General features: G+C 35.9%; 1 protein-coding gene across 4 annotated transcripts in view; it reads right to left on the bottom strand.

The window, feature by feature from the left end:
- LOC150108390 (uncharacterized) overlaps positions 1 to 12,616 on the bottom strand; it is a 192,679-nt gene that overhangs the window by 92,891 nt on the left and 87,172 nt on the right. For all 4 annotated transcript variants that reach the window (XM_090415798.1, XM_090415796.1, XM_090415797.1 and 1 more), the window contains exon 2: positions 11,457 to 12,235. In XM_090415798.1, the coding sequence (XP_090271924.1) occupies positions 11,457 to 12,128 (672 nt within the window). In that variant the 5' untranslated portion in view covers positions 12,129 to 12,235. The remainder of the gene's footprint in view (positions 1 to 11,456; positions 12,236 to 12,616) is intronic.

The raw sequence follows: 12,616 nt of genomic DNA, 5'->3' as shown, positions 1-12,616 counted from the left end.
TAATTGTTTTTATGCTGTTTTATGTAATATGTATGTAATATCCTAAGACCTGTACATCATATGCTAAATAAATAAATAACTACATTAAAGAAGAAATTATTTTTATTATTATTATTACCCCAAGACCTCATGGAGCCAAAGACTCCTCTGGGAGGTCCTTTTATGACACACACAGCTCATCACACCATGCCTTGAACACATTCAAACTCCTTGCAGTCACCACACTCTCAGGCATTCCAATCATTTATAACTCTGCACAAAAAAAAAACCTGCCTCTCACTCCCCTACTCACACCCTCTTTATATAGTTTCCAGGGATGACCTCTGGTTCTCTCCCGATCTCCCACTATTTTCTGTAGAACTTCTCCAGCATTGATCCTATAACAACCCCTTACCAACTTGTAGGTCATATCTCCCCTCTTCCTCCTGTCCACCAAACTCTGCAAATTACATCTTCTCAATCTTTCCTCATACTCGACATTCCAGAGGTCAGAAACTACCTTAGTCAATCGCCTTTGGACCGCTTCCAACATCTCTTCATCTCCTTCTGAAAACAGGTTACCAAATCTGGGCACAATATTCCATGTGTGGCCTAATCAAAGCCTTATACAATGGAACAAGAATCTCCCTACTTCTACACGTCAGTGTCCTCCTCATCATTCCCAGAAGCCTTTGTATTGTCTTCACAATTTTCGTTATGTGTCCCCTAAATTTCAGATCCTTATCCACTATCACCCCCCAGATCTGTTATTTCTTCCACCTCCAACAATATATCCTCACCAAGCATAAAACTGCATCCCATCTTTATTTTCCAAATTTGAAAACCTTACATTTTGCAACATTGAATTCACATATCCTTATTTCCGTGCCCAATCACTCAATTTATTCAAGTCTTCTTGTAAGGCCACAACATCTTCACTACCCTTCATGGTTCGTCCCAACTTTGCATCATCTGCAAACAACTGAATATCTCCATCCAAATCTTCACCTATATCGTTAATATACAAGTTAACAATGTAGAAATGTATTACTACATTAAAGGAATAATTGCTGTAATTAATTTGGTATGAAAATCAGGTTGCAAAGTTTCTCTATGCAACTTTTAGGAAAGATGGCACAATTAAATATGAGTCCAGGGACCCCATACACAACTTACTGATACTTATCTGATAGCCATTCACATAACCCACTCACTAGTCTATCATCCAATCTCACCTGTTTCAGTTCACTGACCAACTGGTGGTGAGGCACGCTATCAAAAGCTTTTACAAAATCAAAGTTCACCACTGTACAGGGCTATCTGGAGGTTTTGCAGGGCCTCAGGAAAAAGTTATTAGTGGAGTCCCTCGTATTTGCTGGCACCTTTTATCATTGCCAGTACCCAGTACTGGCAATGATAAAAGGACAAAGAATACTTTGTCCTTTTATTCTTAAATTTAACAGTATAAATTTAATTAAAATATTTCTCATATCAATACATTTCTCTGAAACATCGAAAATTCTATTATCAAATTTTATAGGAAATTTGAAAGTGCAGGGCCCCCCCTCTGAGGCTCGAAAAACCGATGTCTGAGCTGGCCCTGCTACTGTATATGCATATTCCTTGTCCAATACATTCATCACCTTGTTATAGTACATAAGCGAGTTTGTAAAACACAACCTCCCTTCAACAAACTCATGCTGACAAGCACAAAGAATACAACTATTATCAACCCACTTTTGTATTATATATCTCATGAACCTCTCCAATATTAACAACAACTCGTATACAGATTGGACTATAATTTTTTGCTTTAGCCTTATTCACCGCCTTTGTGAAGTGGAACAATTTTGCTTCCTTCCAGTCTTTTGTGACTTGTGCTAGTGCAAGACTTTTATTAAACAAGTAGGCCATGGCTGATGTTAACTCCCTTGAACATTTTCTCAAGACACGCAGTGATATGTAATCTAGTTCTATTGCTTTAATGACATCCAACTTACTTAACTCCTCATATACCTCTTGCTTGCTCACCATTAAGTTTTCTCTCATTTCTATATAAATCAAGTGGAAATTAAATCCAGCATTATTTCAAAGCCGAATGCAGAAACTATGAAAGTTTTTACAAAATTTTACCAGAAAGCATACAGGAATACACTCACCGGCATTTATGAGTTGCTCTAGAGTGGACCTTATAGAAAACATGAGCTTCCATATGTTCACCTTCTACTGGTCCATTTTGATAAGGCTTCACTGGCCTGACAGGCTGTTTTGAACTGGTTGGTTCTTCTCAGAGATCAGGCAACTATTTAAGTAAAGCCCTCTCTAAAAATTAGGTGATTCCCCCAGATCACCCCCTACAAGTGACCAAAAGATCGTCCAACTCAGCATTGGTTCCACTCAGTGAGATAGGCTCACACCTCCACCACTGAAAGATGGCCTGCACTTGAATGAATTAGTTTTCAGGAGCTGGAAAAATTACTTAGTGAGAATGAGACCTAATGCAGAGTCAGGTAAACTAGATCATCATGGGAGGATTAGCAAGAATGCATGTGCAAGTTTAGCTGTACCATGCAAACGTGGTAAGAAAATGGCATTGAATATGGTTATGGATCTGGCTAAGGGGTGGAAATGTATGCTGTGGATTTAGATCTTTCAGGAGTGTCTGGGAAGGGAAAAGAGAAAGTTGTACAACAAGGCCAAGCAGATTGCATATCTAAGGATAAGAAAAGGCCAAGTGATAATTTGTCATTTCTATACACAAATGCCAGAAGCATTAGAAGAAAAAGAGTTGAGTTTGTTGCTTTATTAAATACATTGTGGCCTAATATTGTTGGCATTAGTAAAACGCTGCTATCAGAATCAATCAGATGTTGTGACTGGGATCAAGTGTAAACAGTATAGTATTTTTCGGAGTGACAGAAGAGACAGGAGAGGAGGGGGAATACTACTAATGATACCAGATGACTGGAGTCCAGTTGGGTAGAAACACAGGAAAGCAATAATGGTAATAATGTACCATGTAGCAGAGAGTTTGAAAGTATCTGGTGCAAAGTGGAGGATAACAGGATGAAATATATGGTGGGATGTTGCTACAGACTTGGTGGCTCAGTGGCAGGGGATGATAATGATATGCATCACCAAATTACCCTGATGAGTACTAAACTAGTGATCAATATCCATGACTTTAATTATCATCATCATCATCATCATCATACGTATCAAGGATTTAGGCCTAGTATGGCCTGTTCCGGCCTTAGAAGTCATCGTTGAATCGTTTAAGAGGACGTCCTGGTTTTCTTTTTCCTAATGGCTTGTACTTTAAGGCTTGTTTTGGTAATCTTTCCGTTTTCATTCTTTGAACGTGTTCCATCCATCTATGTTTATATTTTTTAATTTTTTCAATTACTGGTTCTTGGTTTAATTCTTTCATAATATCTTCGTTTCTTTTGTGATCAAATAGGGTATACTTTGCAGTTTTTCTCATAAACTTCATTTCTGCCGTTGTTAATCTTTGTTTGTCTTTTTGTTTTATTGTCCAGATTTCGCTTCCATACATTAAGAGCGGTAGGGCTAATGTATTGTATACTTTTAGCCTGGTTTGTTTTTGAACTAGGTTTGGTTTAAGTATAGAATTAATTACTCCTGTTATTTTTAAATATTTTGCAATTTTTATGTTTATATCTTTTTCATTTTCATAAGTGATCATACATCCTAGGTAGTTGAATGAATTCACCTGTTCTAAGATCTTGTTATCTAATACTATTTTAGTTCTTGCTGGATCTTGTCCTTGAAAGGCCATAGTTTTTGATTTTTCCATTGATATTATCATACCATAATCTTTGGATATCTCATTTAGATTTAAAATAGCTTTCTGTAAGTTATCTTCAGAATTTGTAATTATTATTTGGTCGTCTGCAAAGAGGAGAGTGTTTAAGTTAACTGTAGGTGAAAGTTTAATTCCTTGATGTAAATTTTTACTCCATTTTATTATTATTTCATTTCAGTAGATATTAAAAAGAGTTGCTGAGAGGGGACATCCCTGTCAGACCCCTTGTATCTCTCTTGTATATGATAGCTCGTGATTTAATCTTATTTGTATTTGATTATTTTCATATATACTTGTGACAGCTTTTAGGATATTATTTGGTATTTGTCTTTCTTTTAATATGTTAAATAATATGTTTCTTTTAACTTTGTCAAATGCTTTTTCAAAGTCAATAAATGCAATATGTGTTTCTAAATTATATTCTCTTCTTTTCTCTGTTATTAATTTTAGGCAGAAGGCTGGGTCTATACATGATCGTCCTTTTCTAAATCCATTTTGTACCTCTAGAATAAAGTTTTTGGAATATTTCATTAGTTTGTTATTTAAGATTCTGCTGTATATTTTGTAACATGAATTTAGTATACTGATACCGCTATAGTTTTTAGGGTCATCTCTATTACCTTTCTTAAAGATAGGAATCACAATTGCTTTTTTCCATTCTATTGGGGGGATACCAGTTGAGTAAATTTTATTTAAAAATAATAAGAGTCTTCCTTTGAATCTTGTTCCTGCGTATTTATATAGTTCTGAACCTAGCTTATCTTCTCCAGGTGATTTTCCGTTTCTTGTTTCTTTCAGGCTGATTTCTAATTCTTCTTCAGTTATTTCCTTTTCATTTTCTTTAATTGTTTGCCAGTTGTCTTTTTTAAAATATTTGTCTGTCCACAATTCTGTGTAGTAATTTAGAAATTCTTCTAATTTCAATTCAGTGTTTAATTTTATGTTTTCTTGGGTATCTGCATTTAGGTGTTTCAAAATCTTATATACATTGGGTCTTATTTTATATAAATCATGTTCTAAATTAGAAACAAATTTATTCCATGATTCTCTATGTCTTTTTCTGACTTCTCTTTTAGCTATGGCTCTTATTCTTTTATATTCTATTTCATCTTCTAATCTTTTACTGCTTAACCATTTGTGATAGGCTTCTTTTTTCTTTTTGATTATTTCTTTGATTGTATCATCCCAGATCTTCAGTTTTTATTGAATTTTTTGGTCTTTCCTAAGCTTTCATTTGCTGCTGCATTTAGTATTGTTTTTATATTAAGCCATTCTATTTCTATTTCTTCATTTTGTTTTATTTTAATCTAGATACTGGTTAATTCTTTGTTCACATAGCCATTGTACATTTGTGTCATTCAATAGTCTAGTTTTATAAACAAATGTTTCAATTTTTCTTTCTGTTAATTATCCAATAAAAAACTTTAATTATCCAAACATTGATTGAGTAGAAAAGAAATCTAATGATAAGAATGAAGCAAAATTTATTGAGTTCTTGTGAGACAACTTTCTCCAGCAGCATGTGAAAAAAGGAACTCGCTGTCAAAGAGTATTAGATTTTGTTCATGGCATTAAAAGGGTCTCTTAATGTTAAGAATATGACTATTTTATCACTAGTTGGTGACAGTGATCATGCCATACTTTCCTGAGAAGTAGCTAATTATATTGATGTTCCAATATAATTAGCTACTTATTAACAGGTTACATGCTGAACTGCAAAGCTGGAAATTATGATCAACTTAGGAAAATACTATCTTTGGACCCATTATATCAGTTACTGAATGGAAAAAATATCCACAGTGCATGGGAATCTTTGAAAGGGTGCCTTAAATGATTCATTTAAGGCACCCTTTATCAGAATCAGAATGTATCAGTATCAGAATGTATCCCTACATTTTGAAGAATAAATAGGGTGGGAGTGAAATGGATGTGTAACTTTATTAAGTAAGAAATCCAAAAGTAGAACATCATGTGGTAGGAATATGTGAAAATAAAAGTGAGAGGAATCAGGAAATATATAAAGAATAACCAACATTTCCCATTCTATGAAAACTTTCTTCTATGTCAACCTAATAACAACCCCTGACTAGCTTATGTCTCAGTCATATCCCCCACCCCCCCTCTTCCTCCTATTCATAAGACTTTGCAACATACAAGGATGGTCAGAAAAGTTCTCAGCCTTGACCACAGATGACAACACCATCGGCAAGATTTTTTTTTCTAAGTCAGTACATCTGTCATAAAATGAATAAGTAGGAAGGGAAATGGCCCCGGTCAAGCATGGAGGGATCACATCGAATCAGTGTTATCAGTGGAACTAGCTGTAGATCCAGGAATGAGCTGTTGTGTTTATATACAAATGCTAGAAGTGCAAGAAACAAGGCAGATGAAATGGTTACACTAATTGAGTCTGTTCACCCAAAAATTGTTGGAATAAGTGAGACATGGTTAGATGAGGACGACATCCTAACAGGAATAGAAATGGAAGGATATGATGTGTTTCATGAGAATAGAAGAGATAAAAAGGGAGAGGGAGTGCTATTGATGATAGAGAAAGAGTTATGTCGATACAAAGTAGAGATGCAAGAGGAGAATAGCGCCAGTGGTTTTGAGGCATGATGGTGTGATAGAGGTGAATGGAATGAAATACTTCATTGGATGTTATTATAGACCAGGATATGTGGATGGCAGCGACTATGAAATGTATAATCAAATTAGCTAAGCAAATAAGAAAAGAGTGATAATTATAGGTGATTTTAATTATGGCAATATAGACTGGAATTATGAGATAGCAACTGGAAGTAAAGAAAATGAGTTTCTTGAGTTTTTGAGGTATAACTACCTCAGACAGTATGTAACAGGGCACACGAGGATTGAGGGTCTTGGATTTGGTCATCTCATCAGAGGATGTAATTATAAATGAAGTGTCAAATCACCTCCAATTGGTGAGAGTGACCATGAGGTGATTACCTGGGTGGATGCTAGCAGTGTGAGGACCTCTGTAAGAAAAGGGTATGTGTGGAACTACAAGGGGGGGGGGGGGTATATAAAGTGCTCAGGAGACAGCTTGTAGGTGTTGCATGGAATGAGGAGTTAGCTGGAAAACAGGTGAATGCAGCTTGGGGATTTTCAAAAACTATCTACTAGATGCAATGTCTAAATGTATTCCAAGGTTGAGAAGGTTAAATAAAGTTGGTGTGAAATGGATGAATAAAGAGATGAAGTGTGTGATAGAAGTGAGAGGAATTACTGAGACGGGATAATTGACGGGATAATGAGGACTACAAAGACCAGGCAAGGTGAGTGACTTGGTTAGTGAGGGTAGCTAAAGTGATGTATGAACAGCAGTTAGCTAATGAAGCCAAAAAAGAATCCTAAGGAGTTCTTTCGATATGTAGCCAGCAAAAGAAAGAATGATTATGGAAGGTTGACATTGATTGGAGAAAATGGTATAAAGACAGCTGTTGCAGAAGGTGTAATGAAGATACTTAATGAGCAGTTCATAAAGGTCTTTCAATCTTGTGAAAAAGACTTCGTGGACAGATTGAGAGCATTTGATGATGGGGAAGAGAGACTGACTGTAAGTGAGCAAGAGGTGTATGGGGGAGTTGAGCAAACTAGATGAATATAAGGCTGTGGGACTTGATAATATATCATCACATATTCTGAAGGAATATACCATGGAGTTGACACCAGCCTTGGCATATTTTTTTAATATGAGTCTTGCACTCGGTCAAGTTTCTAAGGAGTAAAAGGAGGGCAAGATTGTGGACTTCATAAAGGAGGTGATAGAACTCAAGCATCAAACTATAGGCCTATCTGTGTGTCAAGTGTTGTAGTTAAGTTGTTGGAGAAGCTTGTGAGAACTAGGATCCAGAATTGGGTTGACAACAATGATATTATCTTTGATGGACAGCATGGATTTGCTAAAGGAAGGTCATGTTTTAGTAATCTTCTTACTTATTACAATAAGATGACTGCTTCCATGGACAGAACAGAAGATAGAATGCAAGCATCAAACTATAAGCCTATCAGTGTGTCGAGTGTTGCAATTAAGTTGTTGGAGAAGCTAGTGAGAACTAGGATCCAGAATTGGGTTGACAACAATGGTATTATCTTTGATGGACAGCATGGATTTGCTAAAGGGAGGTCGTTTTAGTAATCTACTTACTTGTTACAGTAAGGTTACTGCTTCCTTGGACAGAGGAGAAGGATACACAGTAATATGCTTAGATTTCGCAAAGGCTTTTGATAGATTACCGCATGATGATAAGTTGGTAGTCAAACTAGAGTGGATGGGGGTTGGATATTAGATTGGTGCATTGAATTGGAGACTGACTATCTGATAGGTATCAATAAATTGTGTATGGGGGAGTGATATCCAAAAAAAAGGTAAGTTACTAGTGGTGTGCCTTAGGGGTGTATTTTAAGGTCATTGCTGTTTAACTTGTATATTAATGATAATGGTGAAGATTTGGATGGAGATATCCAGTTGTTTGCAGATGATGCAAAGTTGGGACGAACTATGAAGAGTAGTAAAGATGTTGTGACCTTACAATAAGACTGGAATAAATTGAGTGATTGGAAATGGGGATGTGAGTTCAATGTTGCAAAATGTAAGGTTTTAAAATTTGGAAAACAAAGATGGGATGCAAAATTTATGCTTGGTGAGGATATATTGTTCGAGGTGGAGGAAATAAGAGGAAAGAGTGGATAAGGATCTGAAATTTAGGGGACACATAACCAAAATTGTGAAGACAGCACAAAGGCTTCTGGGAATGATGTGGAGGACACAAACTTGTAGAAGTAGAGGGATTCTTGTTTCGTTGTATAAGGCTTTGATTAGGCCACACATGGACTATTGGGTCCAGATTTGGTCTCCTGGTTTTCAGAAGGATGAAGAGATGTTTGAAAGGGTCCAAAGGCGATTGACTAAGGTAGTTTCTGACCTCTGGAATGTCGAGTATGAGGAAAGATTGAGAGGATATAATTTGCAGAGTCTGGTGGACAGGAGGAAGAGGGGAGATATGATAGAGACCTACAAGTTATTAAGGGGTTATTATAGGATCAATGTTGGAGCGGTTCTACAGAAAATAGTGGGAGATCAAGAGACAACCAGAGGTCAACCTTGGAAGCTGTATAAGGAGAGTGTGAGTAGGGGGGAGAAGCAGATTTTTTTTCATGCAGAGTTGTGCATGATTAGAATGACTTGCCTGAGAGTGTGGTGTCTGCAGAAAATTTGAGTGTGTTTAAAGCATGGTATGATGAACTGTGTGTTTGATAAAAGGACCTCCTAGATGAGGCATTGACTCCATGGGGTCTTGGGTAATAATAATAATAATAATAATAATAATAATAATAATAATAATAAATATCCATGTAAAATTGCAAGTCATTCTATCAAGTAGTTTGTTTTATACAGCTGTCTGAAGCAAAACTGTTGTCTCTATATCTTGAAATGGATAAAATTGAGTATCGTTTGGTTATAAAATTCTTTGTAAAAGAAGGTTTAACACCAAAAGAAATTCATTCAAAGTTCATAAAAGTTCTTCTCCTTCGTTTTTGATAATTAAGAAATACGCTGCCGAGTTTAAAAATTGGCGTATAAGCCTTGAAGATGATCCACGTGAAGCGCATCCAAAAAGTGTAACAACCATAGAAATCATTGATCAAGTGCATGATAAGGTATTGGATAACTGGCGAGTCAAAGTTTGTGAAATTACTGAGACTATAGGCATTTCAATAGAATGTGTATGATATATTTTGCATGAAGAATTGCAAATGAAAGAGCTTTGTGCAAGATTGGTGCTGGACTTGCTCACAGCAGATCAAAAATGCACTTGTACGAAATTCTCTGAACAGTGCTTGGAGCATTTTAACAAGAATAAAACTGATTTTGTGCTTAGATTTATTATTATGGATGAAAATTGGATTCAACATTACATACCAGAATTCAAACAGCAGTCAAAACAGTGGACAGAAGCCGGTTGTTCAGCGCCAAGGAAGACAAGGTCGGTTCCATCAGCAGGAAAAGTCATGGCATCAGTGTTTTGGGATGTTAAAAGCATTTTGTTTATTAATTATGTTGAAAAGGGTAAAACAATAACCGGGGAATATTATTCCAATCTTTTAACCAGACTAGACAAAAAAATTTGTGAGAAAAGACACGGTTTGCAGAAGAAAAAAATCATCTTTCATCAGGACAATACACCTGCCCACAATGGTATTTTGGCAAAGGGAAAATTAAGGGATCTGCACAATGAATTGTTATAACATTCACCCTATTCTGCAGATTTGGCTCAATCTGACTTCTGTCTCTTCCCAAAACTAAAACTCTTCCTCGCTGGTCAGCGTTTTTCTTCGAATCAAGAGGTGATTACAGCTGTAGAGGGGTATTTTGCAGATCTTACTGAGAACCACTATTACATGGACAAGGTAATGGTGCTGGAGCATCGCTGCAATAAATGTATTAGTTAGTCATAAAAGTTCTTTTCCTTCGTTTTCGACAATTAAGAAATGGGCTGCCGAGTTTAAACATGGCCGTATAAGCCTTGAAGATGATCCACGTGAAGGGCATCCAAAAAAAGTGTGACAACCACAGAAATCATTGATCAAGTGCATGATTAAGTATTGGATGACTGGCAAGTCAAATTGCGTGAAACTGCTGAGACTATAGGCATTTCAAAAGAACGTGTAGGATATATTTTGCATGAAGAATTGCATATGAAAAAAAGCTATGCGCATGATGCATGCTGCGCTTGCAAATCAAAAACGCACTCGCATAAAAATCTATGAACAGTACTTGGAGCGTTTTAAGAAGAATAAAACTGATTTTTTGCATTGATTTATTACTATGAATGAGACTTGGATTCACCATTACACACCAGAATTCAAACAGCAGTCAAAACAGTCGACAGAAGCCGGTTGTTCAGCGACAAAGAAGACAAAGTCGGTTCCATCAGCAGGAAAAGTCATGGCATTGGTGTTTTGGGATGCTAAAAGCATTTTGTTTATTAATTATCTTGAAAAGAGTAAAACAATAACCGGAGAATATTATTCCGAACTTTTAACCAGACTAGACGAAAAAATTCGTGAGAAAAGACCCGGTTTGCAGAAGAAAAAATCATCTTTCATCAGGACAATACAACTGCCCACAAAGGTGTTTTGGCAATGAGAAAATTAAGGGATCTGCACTATGAATTGTTGAAACCACCACCCTATTCTCCAGTTTTGCCCCCCCCCCCTCTGACTTCTGTCTCTTCCCAAAACTAAAACTCTTTCGCACTGGTCAGCATTTTTCTTCGAATCAAGAGGTGATTGCAGCTGTAGAGGGGTATTTTGCAGTTCTTACTGAGAACCACTACAGGGTCAGGATTATGTTGAAAAATAAAAATAATTTTATCTCACAGAGCAGTGAGTGAGTGGATAGTTTGACTGTTGAAGTAATTAGTGTATCTACTGTGAATGAGGTTAAGGGGAAGGTATGAGAGCTGGTTTGTGTGATGAAGAGCCTCTTATGATGACTGCAAGGTCTCCACAGAGACCTTTACTCCCAGGAGGTCTCAGCTAATAATAATAATAATAATAATAACAATAAGGATAAGAATATATATATATATAACATGCAGCAAATAATAATAATAATACATACCATAACTGTTATATTTGTAATATTACTGTCTGGATCCAGGTTTTTTTCTGTAAAGAAATCATCAAACTGTGTTCCAATTTCTTCCACTTTAATCAAAGCATTCTGTGTTACCTCAGTAACTTTGCTAATGTTATCAGCTTCTGATGTGGTAATCAAATCATTAGATGCATTGCTTATTGTAAATAAAAGTGAAATTTCTTTTGCATCAACTTCTGAAACAACTGAATTATCTTCTACTTCAAGACTAAAATTATCTTTTACAGTGGAAGTAACAAACTGTGAAGAATTAAAAAGACTTTCTTGTGTAGCAGATGTAATTTGATTTGTGTTGTGTATGGAGCTGTTTCCTGAAATGGAAGAATGTGTTGCTGTACTATCCATAAAGAAATTTCTGCTTTCTGCAATACTTAAACCATCTAATTTGGTCATCACTTCATCGCCTACTTTTACAGAATGTGTGCTATCATTTAGAACATTAAAAACAGTACTAGTAATAGTAGTGGCCATATCAAAAAGTGTAGAATTTTGATCTTCTGTTACCAACATGTTTTCAATTTTTGTGCCATCTTCACTAATTTCTGTCGAGGTACTTATATCATCCTCATTTGTTCTAAGAGTATCAACAGAAAGATCACTAAATGCAATGAGTTCTGTAACTTCTGAAAAACTCATTTCTGTGGTATCTGAAGAAACATGAACATGTTGTTTAAGAGTAGGATCTGTAACAGCTGCACTTGATTCTTGTTCAATTATACTTCCTCTGCACTGGTAGAATAATCCTTTTGAGGAGAAAAAAAATGTAAATATAACTAATAAAACATATAAATATAAAGAAACGAGAAATTAACACTAAAGTTTCAATAATTCAGTTCTGCCAAAACTTCAAATTGAAACAGTTAAAAAATCTAAACATAAAGACTATCTTTCTGAATATATATATATATATATATATATATATATATATATCAAAAAGTTTCAAGACTAGTTCTGTAACAAGGCAACAGATGGTAGCACAAGGCTGCATGCACAGTCACAGGGAACACCAACCTTCATAAGTCAGTGTGCCAAAAGACATCATCCCATGTACATCGGAAGCTGTACAACTGGTGCTATTCTGACCACGATTTCATCATGGACAGCAAGTTAGAACAAAGTGCAAA

The sequence above is a fragment of the Typopeltis vanoorti genome, chromosome 3 (assembly GCF_054136105.1).
Source record: "Typopeltis vanoorti isolate ZY-2024b chromosome 3, IOZ_Tvanoo_1.0, whole genome shotgun sequence".
NCBI classification, from domain to species: Eukaryota; Metazoa; Arthropoda; class Arachnida; order Uropygi; family Thelyphonidae; genus Typopeltis; species Typopeltis vanoorti.
The sequence above is the reverse complement of the archived record's forward strand: the minus strand, read 5'-3'. Positions and strand labels throughout refer to the sequence as shown.